The sequence below is a fragment of the Miniopterus natalensis genome, chromosome 6, assembly GCF_054644295.1.
Source record: "Miniopterus natalensis isolate mMinNat1 chromosome 6, mMinNat1.hap1, whole genome shotgun sequence".
Classification (NCBI taxonomy): Eukaryota; Metazoa; Chordata; class Mammalia; order Chiroptera; family Miniopteridae; genus Miniopterus; species Miniopterus natalensis.
This window is the reverse complement of record NC_142086.1, coordinates 31,732,416-31,751,423: the sequence shown is the minus strand read 5'-3', so window position 1 is coordinate 31,751,423 and position 19,008 is coordinate 31,732,416. Positions and strand designations below refer to the sequence as shown.

Here is a 19,008-nt window from a genome sequence, read left to right as displayed (position 1 = left end):
AAAAGGAAAGCTCTCCAAATTAAGAAAACTCACGAAGATGACTCCTTTAAATGAACCTGCAAAAGTTTAAAACATTAAGCTTTCCCTTTGGAATCAGACTCAACAATGGGTAATATCTTTTTGTCTCTCAATACAAAGACTGTTTTAAAGCTTTTGGTGGACAATTCTAATCAAGCTAAGGAAATGGAACTTAATTGTTATTGCCAACAATGTAGAAGCCGAGAATTTCTGGGTAAATTGGGTTTTTAGTAACAATTTAGCTTCCAAGGAATGACTCTAATACTTAGTCATAATCCTTTTCTTAACAGAAATATTCAGTTTCCTTAATATGTCATCCAGGGAGAGGTCTTTCAAGCAATAACTATATCTCATTTCACTAATATTTCACTACATATTATTTCTTACTGATGAGAATTCAAAGAATTATATAGGGCTGCCCAAATTTCAGCTGTTATTTCTGTGGAAGTGAACATCTCAGATGGTATATGAATCAAACCATCAGTTTAAACTGTTAATTGAAACTCAGTTTAATCTGACCTACCCAGGAAAATAAAATCAGAAAGAAACTATTTATGGGAAGCTGATATTTAATTTTGATTTATCTTTCAAGTAGCCTAAACTGAGTTGCTGTCAGCTTCCAAAGGCACATTTTATCAAATGCTGTACCTTCTGGAGACCATAGTCTGCTCTCTGAATACACAAGTTTTCTCAAAAATCTAATAATTTATTTTGAGCCTCTGTGATGTTGAGGCCCTCATTTACTTCCTGGTATTATGGAGTTTATACAGTTACGTTATTCATATAAATTTCATTGCAATTATTGAGGCTACTATGTGCTATTGGAACTGTACCACTGATGAATGCCTCACATCGAAGTACCATGGATACTTTCACCCTATAGCTGCTTATTACTTGACAAATATTTTGTATTTATTCAAGCAATCACTTTTTAAATAAGGAAAGCGGGGTGCACCAGCCCACAATGTGCGTGCCTGCACACACACACCTATGTATGTAACTGGATACCTGTCTCTCATTCATTCAGCTGCTTGGCCATCACAAGGTGAAACCTTTCCCGAGCTAATGAAAACAAACGAAGCAGGTACCTTGGGAATGGACCAGCTGTGGAGCCGCACGCCTGCGTGCTCGCTGCCCGGTGCGCTCGGGCGTGAGTAGGAAACGTTTACAAGGGAAAACGAGCGAGGGACGGTGTGGGAAAGAAAGCAAATTGGGTTAGAATAGGGATAATGAGTGGGTGAAGAAAGCATGCTGGGAAACAGTGAGCTCCGGTGTTTTGACTTCGTGTTTCCCAAACACAGTACGTTTAAAAAATATTTTTTATTAAGCTCAGATGAAAAATATTCATTCTCTGTTTAACTGAAGTATTTTTATTGTTAACATACGATACTTCTAAAGTCAAATCTACTGTACTGATTTTTTTAATAGTAGAGATTTTCCATTTGATTCTTTAGACATAAAATATAGAACTAATACTTATATAATAATTTTTTTCAAAGCAGTTTTCACATCTTTCTTTGAAGGTGAATGACATGAATTACTAAGGGGATCAAATAAGTTATTCAATGCACATCTATCTTTTTGGTAGCCTTCCCAACCATAAATAGATGTATATTCTTAACAGGGAAGGTAAACAATATAGTGAATAGAACTTGGACTTTGGCGTCTTGAGCACAGGTCCAGGCTTACCCACGTCCCATGTCTGTGATTGAAGACTAAGCTATTGTCTTGATCTATAAAATGGAGATAGTGCCTCCTGTGGCAGGATATTGAAAGGATTCAAATGAAAGGGTAAATAACACCTCAATATACTGCTACAGGTACTTGGTGTAGGACAGCAACGTGTGCTTAAAAATGTATCACATATCCACATCACATTTTAAACATATGTGTTTTAAACAAACACATATGTAATTATATATATATAATTTCTAATAAGGTATCTAATCATCCAAACACAGCTGTAAATTATATTATAATATTGGTCTATTCTATTATTTGAACATCTTAGAATAATCCTTTATAGATGAATTTATATAACCAGTTCATGTGTCAATATTTTCCAATTTTACATGTTATAAAATGGAGGGTTTCTTGATCAATGAAGTTTGGAAACTATAGTAGATTGGGGCAAGCATGGCTTTTAGAAGCAGATCTGGTTTGATACCCAACTTACCTACTAAGAAGCTAAATGCACTTGGGAGTTACGAAACCTCTCTAAACCTTAGTTTTCAGCTATTAAATGGGGGGATATTTAATACTATTTTCAACTAGTAAGGAATAAATAAAATAATGTATGGTTGGCCTTAGCACATAGTATGGGCTTAATAAATATTATTTTTCTTATCTGATGTACATAGCCGACTTTACCTTATTTTAAAGGTAAAGAATTTCTATGAAAGGTCATGCTTAGGTAACTTCCAGTAGTAAACCGAATGGTGTGTTGATGGAAGTAAAGATACGAGTGTGTCCTCGTAACTGAGTTCCTAGGAGAGCCACAGGGGACACCCACACAGTGAGGATGATCCTCTCACATACATTATAGAACCAATTACGGGTGAAATCTAGGACTGGTGAAGGGGGCACAATAGTAAGGTGTGGGCACTTTCATTTGGCTGCACTCCCTCTCCAGAGAGAGAAAGAGTTGCAGTGAGTTTTCTAGTTTAATGAAGACGACTATTTTCTACACAAGCATCCCAGTTTAGACACGAGGCAGGCAGCCGGGAGAGACACGTGAAGACATATTTCAGTTTTATTATCTTTTAGGCATAGGCAGGTATGTTAATCCATTTCCACATACAATTCCTGCAATCAAAGATTGGAAGTGAAACTTGAACTGGCACGACTGTCTCCCCCAGCCCGAGAGCAGCTGGAGGGACGCGGCCTCGCACGCGGGGGACTGTCGGCGGCCTCCCCCGGCGCCCCGCACGCGGCTCGGCCGTCCCAGGCTCCCTCCCGGCGAACCTGCTGCTCCGTCCGGGGCCCTGGCCGGGATGTTCTGTCCTCTCGGCCCCGACGCCTGTTTTCGGGCTTAGGTAACCAGAGCAAATAAAAGCCTAGAAGTAACTGCGGTGTAACCCGCTCTTTCTAGTGTCACACTGTCTCTTTCTGCAAATATATCTTAGGAGTTAGACTTTGAACCTTTGATCTCCCACACCAAAAGAAAAAGTATTGATATGAAAGTGATTTCATTTTAGTGTTCGTGGTTTATTGTGGAAAGCAGGTGTTTAAAAATTTTAGAATTTCTTTAACAAAATTCTAAAGCGAAAAGAAAAAAAGAGAAATCACAGTATTTACAGATAACAGGATGGCTTAGCCATGCAAAACAAATAACTTTGGTTTTTCCCCTTTCACTTTGGTTTAAATATTGACCAAGATTCAATTTCTTTTCCTGCCAAATAAAACTTCAATAAATCAAAGTTTAGAGGCAAAATAACACATTTTCTCCCCCCCCCCCAATATTTTACACAGCTTTGAGTCTAATAGGATATTTGATGTATTTAATCCATACCAGTGCACTACAGGAAGTTTTTATTAAACTGAGACACTACCGCTCAGACAGTAAGTGGTTTACAAATGTACAATAACATGTGTTTCTAAATAATGCAGGAGTGGCAAAATAGTATTCCTAACCCCCATCTGACTTTGATCGTCACTTTATTTTTCATTGCGTTCATAATTTTTAGTGCATCAGTCTAAAAAACAAACACCAGTTTTCCTCTTTCTCTCAAGAACACAGTTCTATACCTGGGAATCTGATGTTCATTTTCTTTTAGGATAAAGTTACATAAATCCTGGGACCAAAAATGGCTGTGCAGTGTTCTCCCAGAATCCAGGCTTCTGTTTGCAAGAGCGAAGTTTAAAAGTCTAGTCACAAGTAGCTATTGGCCCCTATCCAGTCTACTTCAAAAAGTTTCCATGTACACTACCACCCTAAAAAGTTCCTCAAGCATAAAACACGCTTATAAAGTTACAAATCTGAATGTAACTAAAGATACATAGACATTTTATTATTACACTTTTATGTACTGCTCGATAAATTATGTACCAGTTAAAAACACTAAATTATCTCAAGGTGCATTCAATATCTGTAGCGTAGTTAACAAAAACACACACGAAAAAAATATATATTCTATATTCTGTGGAAAATAACACAGCTTTGATAATGACCACTGTTAAAAATCTCCAATTCTGACTGGTATCGTTTTTAAAAGGAAATGGGTACAATTTTAAGGCAGTGGATAACCCAAAGGATTTGACACCAATTTTTAAATACAGCGATTTACATTCTGATCTGTGAAAATGGAAATGTTATCCATGATTTTTCCAAACTGTCTCTTGCATATTGTTGGTGGGTTTTCTTTCCTTTTGACAGAAAATAATTTACAGGCAGATGTCTCGAAAGGTAAATGCTACCCACATTCTGTTATTTTTTTAGGTATAGGTAATATTGTCCGTCTGGGGGTCCTGCTCTTACGCATGCGTGTCTATACGCACGTGGGATTTACTTCTGAGAGCCAGGCCATCCCCTGCTTGTCGACCTGACTCTCTGCCTCCCCGTCTCGTGATAAAAATCAGTTTTGGAACAGGGCAATGTGTGTGTCCCCAATCTTCACAAGCGGCCACCTTTGGGATTTTAGGGGCTTGTAAAAAGGTTTGGGGGCATTACTGATAGCAATCAGAATCAGAAATATACCTGCTCAGATTATCCATATAAACAATTGAAATAAAAACATTACATTATACATCAGATTAACAGCAACTCCCAGAACAAAGCTTACAGTGTATAAAAATAGCTACGTAAAAAATTTACATAAGAGGCAAACCAAAAGGAAATCCTCAGTGCAGACATTTACAGAAAAGAAAAAAAAAGTCAAACCGAACACAACATATGACCTATCATCATGGCTGCCAAAACTTGTTGTTATTGTTTGCGATTTCATTGTTTGACTTGAGATAATTCTCTAAATCCTGCGACAGCTTGGTAGAATGAACTGCTTAATATTTGAACCATGAATTGCTGTCAATGTCTCTGTATATGTCTTAAATACAATCCACGTTCATGCTTCAATTGGCCTATATAGTTTTTTCTCTGAAATAATGAAAAAAAACAACACATAATTTAGTAAGTTACTATAGCAATCATTTTTCCCCATCAACAGATGCTTTGTACTAAAAGTGACAGGAATTACTTTATAGGAGACTTTCATAAAACTCCATTGTCCTCAAACCCATCTGTAATCCCAGGCATTGCTATGGCCCTTCTGCAAATAATTTTTTAGAATACTTGAGAGACTTTATCTTTATGAAAATTGCTTAATTCATGTGAAGAGTATGAAGTTTTTCAGGAAAACATTTCATTCTGTTCTCTTCAGGTCGAAAAATTCACTTATCCCTTTAAATCACACTCTTTTGTGGGCTTTGTCTTCAAGCTCAATTTTCCTTTGAGGATTTACTCTAACCAATTTTGAAGATAAAAGAAGGTAAAAACCTATGTTTATGAAAGATTGAGGAATGAACCCTAGAGAAGCAGGAAAAAAAAAAGAAGTGGGAAATGCTGCCTGCCTGGCTTCCAATAAAAGGCAAAATAGGGGAAAGAGTCCAGTTCTTTCTCCCAGTTTGAGATCCTGGGTTTCAGATTTAAAAAGTGTCTTATCTAAATGATTCAGTTTTTCTTCCCTGTTCACATCCTTCTAATTACAATTCCTTCCCAAGCTTCATATTTTCTCTATGGGATTAATTTGGGTGACGTACTCAAATTGTGACTATGGCTTATATATAATGAACCAAAGTTTTACTGAGGTTGTTGGGGATTTTAACTTCAGATGAGTAAGCTAGAGTCACAGTGATTCTCACTCAAGGATACACAGAATATTGTGTCCAAATGGCTTCTCTTAAAAAAAAAAAAATCACACTTTTTTAATTATTACATATAAATATATGCAATATATACAACATTTATATATGTATGTGTGTGTATCACACACAAAGTTGTTAGCCGTTTCATTAAAGTGATTTGGGAGATGGCTGTATAAACACTCTGACACTTTTAAATATCTTAAATCCTTAGATTAAAATTTTTATATATTTTTTTCTCATATAATTGCTTTTAAAAATAAATTTAAATTATTAGAATCAGAGCTCATCCAACCAAAACACAACAGATAAAATTAAGCTTCTTTGCACTCAGCAAAATTTTTGACATTAGAATACAAAATGCTAATTAAAATTTAAAATCTCAAAATTCATTTTAATTATTCAGAGGATAGTGATTATTTGTTTGGAGGAAAGGGAAATGGTTGAGATTCCATTCTTCTGAGAACACCTGAGTTACCAAAGTTTGCTTTTGAAAAGCCCTCTTCCTGTTTTCAAAGCCTCAGTTATGAAGCATCTTAAGGTCAAGGCCTCTTTCCCTTGCTTCTCATCGGATGTTTCCTCCTTTACTGGGGATTATTTCTATAAACCTCACACAGCCTACTTACCTGGACAACAACTAGAACAGTTTCTCTCTTAGGCTTCTGTTTTGTGATTGTTTTCTTCTAACTTTTTATTTTCCTCCAGATTACCAAGGTCCTTGTTTACATGTTTTGATGCGGTCCTATAAAGGAAGGAGACAAACATTACATTGAAACACACATTGTACTTTTTTAAATTTAGGGTTCACATTAGTGTATCTTTGAGAAGCACATGTTTTACATCTAATATAAGCAAACCACTAGGGTGAAATTCCACATCTGTGAGCTGTGATTGGTAACAGAACCCATTCCAATGAAATTACTTTGATAGCGGGAGTGCATTAAATATATGCTAAGAGAAAAAGAAATCCATTATTTTGAACACAGGCTGTATACATACTTAGTTGCATCATGTTTTTTGGCTGGGTTGTTTTTCTCTCCATTTTCTGGAAAGTAATTATTATCACTTGACAGTCAAAATTTTCATTCTGGGCCAATAGTTTCTGGCAAAAACTTTCTGAGGGAGTTTCATTAGTGCCTTTCCCTTTCGGGCATTCCCTATTATGCATCCAGGTTGAGTACAATCCCCTGCAGCTTTGTTTATGGGTCCTGCTTTATTGGATAAATCAAAAGCAAGATTAGAAAGAAATCCAAGTTTATGACAGAAGATTGGCGGCAGCAGAAGCTAAAGCAGCTCTGCTGTGGTGGTTCTCAAATAGCCGCCCCAGATCAGCAGTATCGGCGGCCCCTGAGGACTTGACAAAAGCGCAAATTACGAGGCCCAGCAGCAGAACTATGGAAACAGAAACTCTGGGGATGGGCCATGCAGTCCAGGGTAGGCAGACCTAGGGGTTCCGCTGCCTGCGAAAGTTTGAGAAACACGGCCCTAGTGGCTGCCATGGTTACACATGGCGGATTAGGGTCTATCCTTTCGGAGCTGAAACCATGTTTTCTTAAACACACAGCCAAATTCTTGGGTTTTGTGCCCGCTCAGGGGAAACGATAACTGTACTTCTAAGAGCATACTATTTCCTTCTTTTCTCTTTCCTTCTCTCCCTTCTTTCCTTTTTTCCTTCCTCCCCAAACTCTCTCGCTCCCTGTTGTAAGCATATCATGGAATATGGTACTTCAAATTATTATAGCCATATAATCCCCAGTAAATCTTCTACTTTTAAGAAATTATATAATCCTAGAAGTGTCTCTTGGTTAAGGAAGCTGGGGTAGAAAACTCCATTTTCCCTAAAGTATTTCTATTCTTTAAATAGAATTTCTTAACTCATTTGCTAAGAATCAGAATTTTACTAGAAAAAATGTTATAATGGTGTATGACGTATGTCCAAGTGAGATAAAGACATACAGCTCATTCAAACTGGGACATTAATTATATTTAGTATAAATTTAATTTGTGATTTAAAAATTCTTAGCTTAGCTTAAACTACAGCCTCCTAAATCTATGCATGAGGCAGGAGAGCAACCTCAAACTCTGTCAACATGATTAAGTCCTGTATGTGATAGCATTTTACAAGAAAAAGATTTAAAAATATAAATGAGACCATGTTGTAAGTTTGAGTCTATAGCTTGTTATATATTATCACATAAATATCTTCTATCTTGTACTAAAATGGTACACCACAGAGAATGACAACTAGTTTAACATATGTATTTTCCAGGGAAATAAAAAAATAATATATATACACATATATATACACATATATACACATATATGTATATATACCATCTACATTACATATTACTATATATACCACATGTATTCATGTTTGTCTGCCTTTTATTTAAATGCAACCTATGTTGCCTGGCCGGTGTGGCTCAGTGGTTGACCATTGACCTAGGATCCAGGAGATCGAGGTTCGATTCCCAGTCAGGGCACATGCCCGGGTTGCGGGCTCGGTCCCCTGTGGGGGGCGTGCAGGAAGCAGCTGATCAATGGCTCTCTCATCATTGATGTTTCTATCTCTCTCTCCCTCTCCCTTCCACTCTTTAAAATCAATAAAGATATATTTAACAAAGAAACAAACAAACTAAATAAATGCAGCCTATGTTTGTGAAATTCATATATAATGTTTCATAGTGTAGGTTTTCTTTTCTCATTTCTGTATAGCTCGTCATTGGGTAAATAAATCATAATTTATTTATATATTTTACTGGTGATGGGCATTCTTGCTCTTTTCTTTCTGGGATGTCACTTATACATAAATCAGATCTTTTGTGTGTGTCCCAGCTCTCTTATGCTCTTATGTGTGTTACCTATTACTGTTCCTCTCTGTACTTCAATCTGGGTGTTTTCCATTGATCTGTCTTCCAGCTTACGTCTCTTGTTTTCTGCTGTGGCCAAACGGTTTTGAAATTCACCCACTAAATGCTTATTTTTCAATATTATATTTTTCATGTCTAAAATGTCAATTTGATTTTAAAATATTTTAAAATACATTTCAATTTTATATTCCATTCATCTCTGGTAACCATCTTTTATTCCACTCTTAATATATTAGAGTTATTTTAATATCCTTGTCTGTTAACTATAGTACCCAAATCATGCATGAATCTGCTTGTCTACTTTTTCTCTTGATTACTTATTGTATTTTCTTGACTCTTTGCATATCTGGTCCTTTTTATTTTTCATGACACCATGTATAAATGAACTGTAGAGACTCCATACAATGTTAATTTCCATCAGATAGGTTTCCCCTTTCCTTTGTTAAGTAGAAAGGGTGAGGGGCTGATGACTCCAGTTCAGTCAGGGCCTAAACTGGGTTGAGGCTCAGCCGCAGTTTTAGTAAGACTCGGCCTGCCCCTGGTTTGCCCCTGTTCCCAAGGCAGGGCCCTCTAAGGCTTCTGACTACGACTCTGGCATGTCTCACTTTCTCCAGCCCTTAAATACAGAGATCCATCTTTTTGGAGAGTCTCCACTTAAGTCTCCAGCCATCTGTTTCAGGACACTTCAAGATATGGGCAAACTCTTTAGTCTTCTCGGCTTGAATGTAAGCTCCTTGAAAATAAAGGCCATGTTTTATTTCTACTTACCCACAGCACATAATACACTGACTGAATATGGTAGGTATCAGCCAGAAGGTATTTCTTTTGATGATGTTAACTAACTGACCTCACTGTAAATATATTTTCTCTTCTCTATAATGTTCTTAATAAAATTTTCTTTTCTTTAGCTTAATTTATTGCAAGAATATAGTATATAATACATGCAACAAAAAATATGTGTTAATTGGTCGTTTATGTTTGTATCTGTTTCCTTCTACTGTTCCTTATATCAGTGTTCACCAATATGAAGTTCATACATACCCAGCTGCTTTCTTACAGACAAGTAAAACGGAGTACACCGCACTGAATGACCGACCTTGAATGACGTCTTACTCCAATCTTTTCAGATAAAACTGTTTAAAATTTCATGCATGAACATGAACCTTGATTATTCTAATAGCTCCTAACAATATACTCCAGTATATACTAATAACTATAATTTCTATAAGTCAGTAAGATATTGTGACAATCACAGAAAGCAACATATTCTCAAAGCCTCTTCTTCCCTCTCCTTGCATTCCCCTTGCCTTCTGTCACCCCTGATTTTTCCTCCATTGCTTTTCTCTTCACTTCTCCTTTCACTATGTCTCTGTCTTTTTTTTCTTTTGAACTCACTTGATCAACTACTTTTCACCTTTTCCTTAATGTAAAAATTCCAACTTATTTGGAGCCACTAGAGAGAATGACAGATAAAAGACTCAATGTTCTGTAGGCATATTCTAAAAAATAAAATAAAAAAATTACTAATGTAATAGATCAATTTTGCAATTTTGATTTTTTTCAACCTGCTTTGACCTGTATGGGAAGGAGGAAGGTACAGTAAGGTTGAGGACATGATTTCACAACTTTGATATAAAGCAGGCAGTGTAAGAAATTCTGATTCTAGTAATGATTTCTTAATGCCTCGTTTTGTTAATCCTTACATTTATGACAGTTATAAACTCTCAGAAAAATAGAGAATAAACTATTTGACTGTATTTGGGGGCGACAAAAGAAAGTAGAAACGAAAGGGAATTTGGCCCTTGTACTGGGTGAGTTATATTTTTGCGCCTTTCCTCTGAGGGCCCTTCCTAGTTGGAGAGACACAGGCTAACTAGAACAAAAGCTGGAAATCAAGGGGAAAAACTCAGAAAGGAGAGAGCCACAAAGTGGGGAGGGCCCCAAATTTGTGTGCAAAATACAGTATTCCTTGGATGATCCCTAAACTGTGCATATGTGGGAGAAATTTCCCATAGCCTAGTGGAAAGCTGAAACACTTGACACAGGTTTTAGCTACCACCCCCACAAGGAAACAGAGTTTGGGGTTGAAGCTCATCAAACCAGAAGTCCTTGGCAAACATATGTCTTTCTATGAAAATCCCAGAAAAGCCAAGTAAAGACTATGTGTCAATATTTAGCATTCACCCTAAGACATGTGCCATATAAAATATAAAAGTAACCTTCAAAGATCAAGAAAATCAGCCAGTAAAATAATAACCTGCTAAGAAAAACAATCCATACCCTTTAGTAGAATCTGAAAGAAATTAGAATCTCTATAACATATCACACCAAAAAGACTAGTACATAATTTAAAAAGTTATCATACATATAAAAAATAGAAAAAAATGTAACACACATTTCAGAAAATGTCCTTGGATAACAAAGAATTTAGAATTAAAAGGAAGAACTTTAAATGTTGTTATACCACATGTTTAAAGATTTAGAGAAAAATATGGTAACAATGAGAGAACAGATAGAAATTTCAGCACAAAAAATGTAAACAAAAATAATTCTCTAAATTAGAACTACAATATTGGAAATGAACAATTCACTAAGTTGTCTTATCATCAGACTGGAGGTGGCAGAAGAAAGCCTCAGTGAACTTAAGGACAAAAAATAGAAATTATACATTCCGAAAAAGAGAAAGACACTAGAAAATAAAAAAGCAGGTCCCCAGCGACCAGTGGCACAATATTGTATGGACTAATATATGAGTAATTGGAGTCCCAGTAGGAGAAGCAAAAAAGAATGGGCAGAAAATATATCTGAAGAAAAAAAAAATATTCCCAGATTTGTTGATCTCTATTAACTTGCAGAACCAAAATGCTCAGCAACCCCCAAGCAGGAATGATAAAAAGAAAAACACACCTAAGTACATCATAATCAAACAAATCAAACGCAAATAGAAAAAGAAGGACATGAAAGTAGCCACAGAAAATTTGTTCAGGGAAATGATGTGAAAAATAGCTGACATCTCATCAGGAAAAAATGTATACTAGAGGCAATTAAACATACCTAAAATTATGAAAAAAATCTCTCCAACCATAATTTTAAGTCTAATATAAAGACCTTATAATTAAAGTTAAAATAAAGATGTATTGCCTGGCCAGGCGTGGCTCAGCGGTTGAGCGTTGACCTAGGATCCAGGCGATCAGGGTTCGATTCCCGGTCAGGGCACATGCCCGGGTTGCAGGCTCGATCAATGACTCTCTCATCATTGATGTTTCTATCTCCCTCTCTCCCTCTCCTTTCCTCTCTCTGAAATCAATAAAGATATATTTTAAAAAAAAGAAAAAAAGACATATTAAATTGAGTGAAAGAAAACTTGTTGAAATCATGACTAACAGACCTGCCTAAAAGAAGTATTAAACGAAGTTCTATGATAGAAGGGAAATGACACTAGATGGAACCTGAGATGTAAAAGAAAGAATAAATAAAAATTGTATACACATAGGAAAATATAATACCATTTAAAAATATTTTACAAAGACAACCAATTGTTTAATGGTGTGTGTATATATGTATATATATATCATATATATATGATTATGTATAAGACCCTTGAAACATTATTTCATTTGCCCTCTTCCACCCTTTTTGCTATTGTCGTCATATCCACTACAACTGCAATACTATAAGCCTCACAGTGCAATGATACGGAAAAGGTAAAGTCAAATTATAATGGTAAAAAAAATTTAGATTATTACCTGAGTAGAATGTTATAAGCTAAGGGTCCTTATTGCAATTACAAGAACAACCACGATACAAGAATACAAAGAGGCATAGTTAAAAGACCAGTAGAGCAATCCAAATTTAATACTAAAACTGACTTGAGTACCTAAGAGCAGAAAAAGAGTAACAGAGGACAACTAAGAAAACAAACAGGGAGATGGTGGTCTTAACTATATCAGTAGTTAAGTCAAATGTAACTCAGCTAAACTCTCCAATCAAAAGTTAGAGACTGCCAGACTATATACTACGCAAGACAAGTAAACGCTTTATAGCAGGGGTTAATATTTCCCCCCAAAAGGTCCAGAGAGCAAATATTTGAGGCTTGCAGTCCATATAGTTTTTGTTCCAACTTTTCAACTCTGGCAGTGTAGTGTGAAACGACGGACACTAGATAAAGAAATGGGCAGGGACGTGCCCCCATAAAACTTCATTTACAAAATGAGGCAGCAGCCTGGAGCCATAGTTTGATCACCCTTACTATATACGAGATGCACTTTAAATATAAAGGGACAAATAACTGAAAATAAAAGGATAGGAAAAGATAGATATGTAAACAGTAAGCTTGTGGAAACCATGTGGCTGCATTAATACCAGGCAATGTAAAATTCAACACAAGCAATATGACAGTGATAATGAGAGACATTTTACAATTATAACAGGCTTAACACCTAAAAAAAATCATAACTGTAAGCGTATGTACCTAATGAAAGAGTACAGCAAACACTGACAGAGCTTAAGGGAGCCATAGACAAATACACAATCTTATTTAGAGAATTTAATGACCTTTTCTCAGTAGCTGATAGGATAAATGGATCAAAATTCACTATACTTGGTCTTAATAAATTAGCTAGTACTGCGTAGCTCTAGTTCTGGAAATGTATGCTTATAACCTTACATTATATGTAAAGGGATTTTGTATAATTTGAAAAAAAATGTAAAGATAAGATTTAAACAAACTATTATCTAACTTAACCTAACATATAGCTTTAGAATACTATACCCATCAACTACCAACTATATTTTTTCCAAGGGCCCTCATAGCATCTACCAGGAAATACTGCATGCCTGCTCGCCAGGCCAAAAAAAAAAAGAGAGAAATGTTTAGAATTTAATACAGTTCTAATTACATGACTCCAAACAGAAACCACAAAAGGAATTTAAAAATATTTTGACCTGAATAGATAGGAAAATACAACATACTGAAATTTGTGGAATGTTAACAGACTGCTGAGATTGAAATGCACAGTTTAAATGCTTGTCTTATAAAACAGACTTTATGAAATCAGAGAAAGAACAGCAAGTTCAATTCTAAATCAGAAGAAAGAAAGCAGTAATTAATGATAAGAGCAAAAGTAATTAAAGCTGAAAATTAGCAATAGAAATATAAACAAAGACAAGAGTTTTTAAAATATTAAGAAAACTCCCTAAAAAAGATTGAACAAGGTAAAAGAAGAAAATACAAAATAACAATGTTAGAAAACAAAGAGTGTTATCACTACAGAACTCACAGGCAAAAAATAAGGAAATCCTATGGATAACTTTTCTTTTTGCAAAAATGTGTCAACAACTTAAATGAAGCAAACATTTTCCTTGAAAAACTTAGCAAAATTTATTCAAGAAGAAGCAACCTTACATCTATTAAAGACATTAAAATAATAATTTTTGGTTTAAAGCAAGTTCTCATAAAGAAAGCTCTAGGCCCACATGGCTTCATCATTAAATTATATCAAACATTTAAGACAGTAACAAACTCTTTCAGTCAAGAAGAGGATGGGGCTCTTTCTGGCCCATTTCATTCAGCCCACCTTACCCAGGCAACAGAATTTGACAGAGATATTACCAAAAAAAAAGAAAATTACACACCAATATTCATGGATTCAGACAAATAAAATCCTTAATAAAATGCTGGCAAACTGTGTCCATTAATACATAAAAATTGTGACACATCATAATAGACTTCGATTTATTCCATGAATGCAAGACTGGCTTAACATTCAAGTAGTCAATCAATGTAATTTAACATTTTTTCTAAAATAAAGAATATGAGAAAAAATGTAGAAATAATGTAGATATAGATGTAATGTAATGTAGAAAGAGCATTTGAGAAAATTCAACAATGATTTGTGATAAAACCTCTTAGTAATCTAGGAATATTAAAATTTCCTTCAACCTGTTATAGGACATAATGTAGTAAAGAATTTGGCCTTGCCCCCAAAGTGGTCTGGCCTTTGTCCTTAGTTCCTGGCAGATAACCTCTAACCAGTGAGAATTTTCCGAGTGGTAGGGGTGCCTTCTTACTCAGGGTGGTCTCTCAGATGCCACCTGACAGTTTATGCTGGGGAGATGTCCCGGGTTAGGGTCATCAACACCCAATAGTCTTAGGCTGTGGGGTGGCCCCAGCTGAAAGAACAACTTTATGGTTTTTGGTGACTTTGGCCGTGAGATATCAGCCTGACTTCAGGGAAAGTGAAAGGCTGGAGTCCGAGTTCAATTAATCCATCATGCCTCGATAATAAAGCCCCCCAAAAACTCTGGACACTGAAGCTTGGGAAGCTTCTCAGACTGGCAACAGGCCATCCTTTTGCCACAAGTCCATACCAGTTTAGTGACACGTCACTGAGGACAAAGGACACATCACGTTTGGAACCTTCCCAGGCTCTGCCCTATGCTTCTCTTTCCTTGGTCAATTTTAATGTATCCTTTAACTGTAAGGAACATAACCATGCATATAATAGGTTTCGGTGAGTTCTGTATTTTTAGAAAACTACCAAGCCTGAGGGTGGTTTTGGGAAACCCTCAAACTTGAGTTGGTGTCAGAAGTTGGGGTGATCTTATGCAGATTCTTCCCTTTAATTGTATTTGGACCCTAACTCCTTGCAGTCAGGGTCAGAAATCTCAGGCGGACTTGGTAGTTCGGAGGACTGCGCCCTCGGCCTTCCAGGGTGGCTAACTCTGGGCAGGCATATATGAAAAACACACAGCTAGCATCCTCTATCATGGGAAACACTGAATAATTCCCTCTCTAAGACTGGGAACATATAAAGGTGTCTGCTGTCAACATTCTATTCAGCATTGTATTGGAGCTCTCTGTGAGTATAGTAAAGCAGGGAAAAAACAAAAGGCATATGGAATGGAAGAGAAAAAAGTAAAATTATCTCTATTTGAAGATTATTGTTTTTACAGAACTCTTAAGGAATCATCAAAACAACTAATAAAATTAACAAATAAATTTAGGAAGATGATTGTGTTCATTTCAACAAAAATATTAATCCTAATTTCATATACTACTATAAGCAACTGGAAAATTTAAAAATTACAAAATAATTGCATTTATAAGAGCCACAAAATACATAAAACATAGGAATACATTTTATAAGACTTGTTAAATGTCTGCATTAAAAATTATGATATATTGCTAAGAAAAAATGGAAAACAATTTAAGTAAATGAAGAAATATATGATATTAATTGATTGGGAGACCAAATATTTTTTAGAAGTTGAATCTATCCAAATTTATCTATAAATTTGAAGCAACCATAATCCCTAAAGTTTTATTTTTAATTTGGCAGAAATTAATAGATTGCTAAAATTTATGTGGAAATGCAGAAAATAAGATTGCTAACATGAGCAGAGTATCAAACTTGAAGGACTCATATTATTATCATGATTTCGGCAGATGTGCCAAGGCCAAAAGAAAGTCTTTTTAGCAAATGGTGCTGGAATGACTGGCTAAATATATATAACAAAAGCAAAAAACAAACAGAACAAATACACCCCTTTACTTTGTACCATATACAAAATCTTACATGTATCATATCCTTAAGTGTATGAGCTAAAACTATAAAGGTTCTATAAAAAAGACATAAAAAATATATTTACCATTTTGGGAAAAGCAAAGATTTTGTGGAGTGGACACAAAAAGCATTAAACGTTATATGAAAAAATTGATAAGTTGTTTTTTCATCAAAATTAAAATAGTCTGTTCATTTAAAGATAGCATTAAGGAAAAATCCAGCCACCAGCTAGGACAAAATATTCATAACCTAATTATGACAAAGGATGTTTACAGAATATGCAAAATATTTTTTACAAATCAATCACAAAAGGACAAATACCAACAAAATCATTGGCAAAAGATTTGAATAGTTGCTGCACAAAAGAAGATGGCCAATAAGTACATAGAACTTAAAATCATTAGGTCTCAGAGAAATGTGAGTTAAAACCAAAATTAGATATCATGTCACACCTCCTAGAATGAATGAAATTAAACAGAATGACAACCCCAAATTCAGGCGAGGATGTGGAAGAACGGAAACTCGCATACACTGCTGATGGGAATGGCATAAATGACAAATACTTTGGAAAGCTGTCTGGCAAGTTCTCATGAACAAATGTCTACCCTATGACCTAGCCATTCCATTTCTAGAAAATTACCCAAGAGAATAAAAACATATGCCCACCAAATCGGTTGTATATGAACGTCGATTTCAGCCACATTATTTATAATACCCCGAATGGAAACTATGCAAATGCCCATAAGCAAGAGAATGGATTCAAACAATGGAACACCACTCAGCAATTAAAGATAAAATCATGAATGCATGCATCTCAGAAACATTATGTTAAGTGAAAGAAATCAGACAAGAAGGAGTATATAAGGCATAGTTCCATTTATATGAGCTTCAAGATTAGGCAAATCTTGGTGATAACAATCAGCAGCGTGGCTGCCTTTGAGAACAGGGCTGGTGGCCACAGGAGTCCAAGGGAACTACCTGGGGTGATAAAATGCTTTACATCATGATTTGAAGTAATGGTTACAAAGGTTCACACATTTATCAAATCAGATGTAACTGCACATTTAATGTAAGCAGATTTTCCCTTCCTACTATAAAAACAGTAAACAGGGTGGGGCAAAAGTAGGTTTACATTTGTTTGTATGGAAAATAATACAATAACTAATAAAAGAATAAACCGTTTTGCAGACTCACAATCGTAAACCTACTTTTGCCCCACCCTGCACAGAGGAAAACTCAGTCATCCTCGTGGCCAGAGGTTGCAAGAACCAGGCAAAAGGTGCAATCAGAAACTAGATACCATTTTTATTTCCCATTTTACTTACTTTCTAGGTGGATTTATTTCTCTAAGGATGGAGAGTAGTTTCTGCGACTTTATCAAGTTGTATCAAATAAAAGAAGGAAGTATCTAAAGAAAGGGAGAGACAAAAATTCCCTCTAGGGAAGTCGTGGTATGCGGGGCCATGACGAATCTTTCAACGTATCTGTACCGGTGAAAACTATCACTGCTCACAATTTGAAATTGCAAAACAGGGGTTGTTAAGAGCGACATGAAACATATTTATAGAATGTATTTGTAGAATAAGAGCTGGGGAACTTCAAACTAATTATATTTCTTATTTTAAAGTTTACACAACAAAAGAAAACAAAATAGTAAGAAATGGTAAGTGAAAAGCAAAACTCTCCCTTCTTTTCTTAAGTTCATTCTCCAAAAATAGTAACTGCTAACCCTCTGATAATGCCTTCCCGTGCCAGGGACTGCTCTAGAGCTGCATAGATATTACATTATTGTCGCCTTAGGAGATCTCTATTTTACATTGAGACTAATAAACTTGCTTGTGGTCATGCAGCTAGTAAGTAGCAAAGGCAGGATTCAAACTCCGCAGTCTGGCTCCAGTATCCATGCGCCCAGTTACACAGTTATACAAATGTGTCAAGTGTTAACCACTGTGAAATGTACTGAGCAGAAACGAAAATAGTGTAGCTCGTGGTGGAGGAGGTATTCATTGAGTATACGTGTATAGTATTTATATGCATTTTATTATAAATTTCTTTAATTTTGTTACTGAGAGTCCACTCTCCCTAGCAGCAAAAAAAACCTTTAAAAACTGCTCTGATTATTTCTGGCTTGGCTTTCAGATTGATGTGGTAAAAATAAATATAATTTTATGGATGCATTCTTTTGTAAAAATTCAGAGATTTGAAAGAATTATAGAGGTTAGAAATCCATCTATGACTGGCAGAGAACAAAAATTATTTAAATCATTCCCTTTAGCCAAATATTTTCAGTCGATTGATTTGAGGGACAAGGTTAGGCATTTATAAAAAAAAACGAACACTTAGGTAAAACATACAAACTATTATGGTTGTCTTAAACTTTCTTTATGCGTTGACTTTTCTGTAACTTAAATATGAGAGAAAATTTAAATCACAGAATCCCAATAAATTAACTTTAGGAGTTGCCCTAGAGGTGACCCTCTAGTCTACTTCATGAGGCCTCGCGTGTCAAGTCTGAGCTGGAAGTCCTTGGACAAGCCCCTCCTCTCACGCATGCTTGCTCATCTGTAAAGATGGGGAACAACAGAACCTACACACAGGGCTGCTGTGAGGATAAATGTGACATATAAGTGAAAACTCCAGCAGGTGACAGGGCCCCATCAAACTGAATGCCAGTCCTGGAGCTGTTCCTGAAGGCC

At 35.7% G+C, this 19,008-nt stretch overlaps 1 protein-coding gene across 1 annotated transcript in view; it reads right to left on the bottom strand.

The window, feature by feature from the left end:
* Nucleotides 1-3,201: 3,201 nt before the first annotated feature.
* Nucleotides 3,202-19,008, bottom strand: part of ALCAM (activated leukocyte cell adhesion molecule) — a 186,908-nt gene continuing 171,101 nt past the window's right edge. The window contains exon 15 of the mRNA XM_087818137.1: nt 3,202-6,616. Within this exon, the coding sequence (XP_087674263.1) occupies nt 6,529-6,616 (88 nt within the window). The 3' untranslated portion in view covers nt 3,202-6,528. The remainder of the gene's footprint in view (nt 6,617-19,008) is intronic.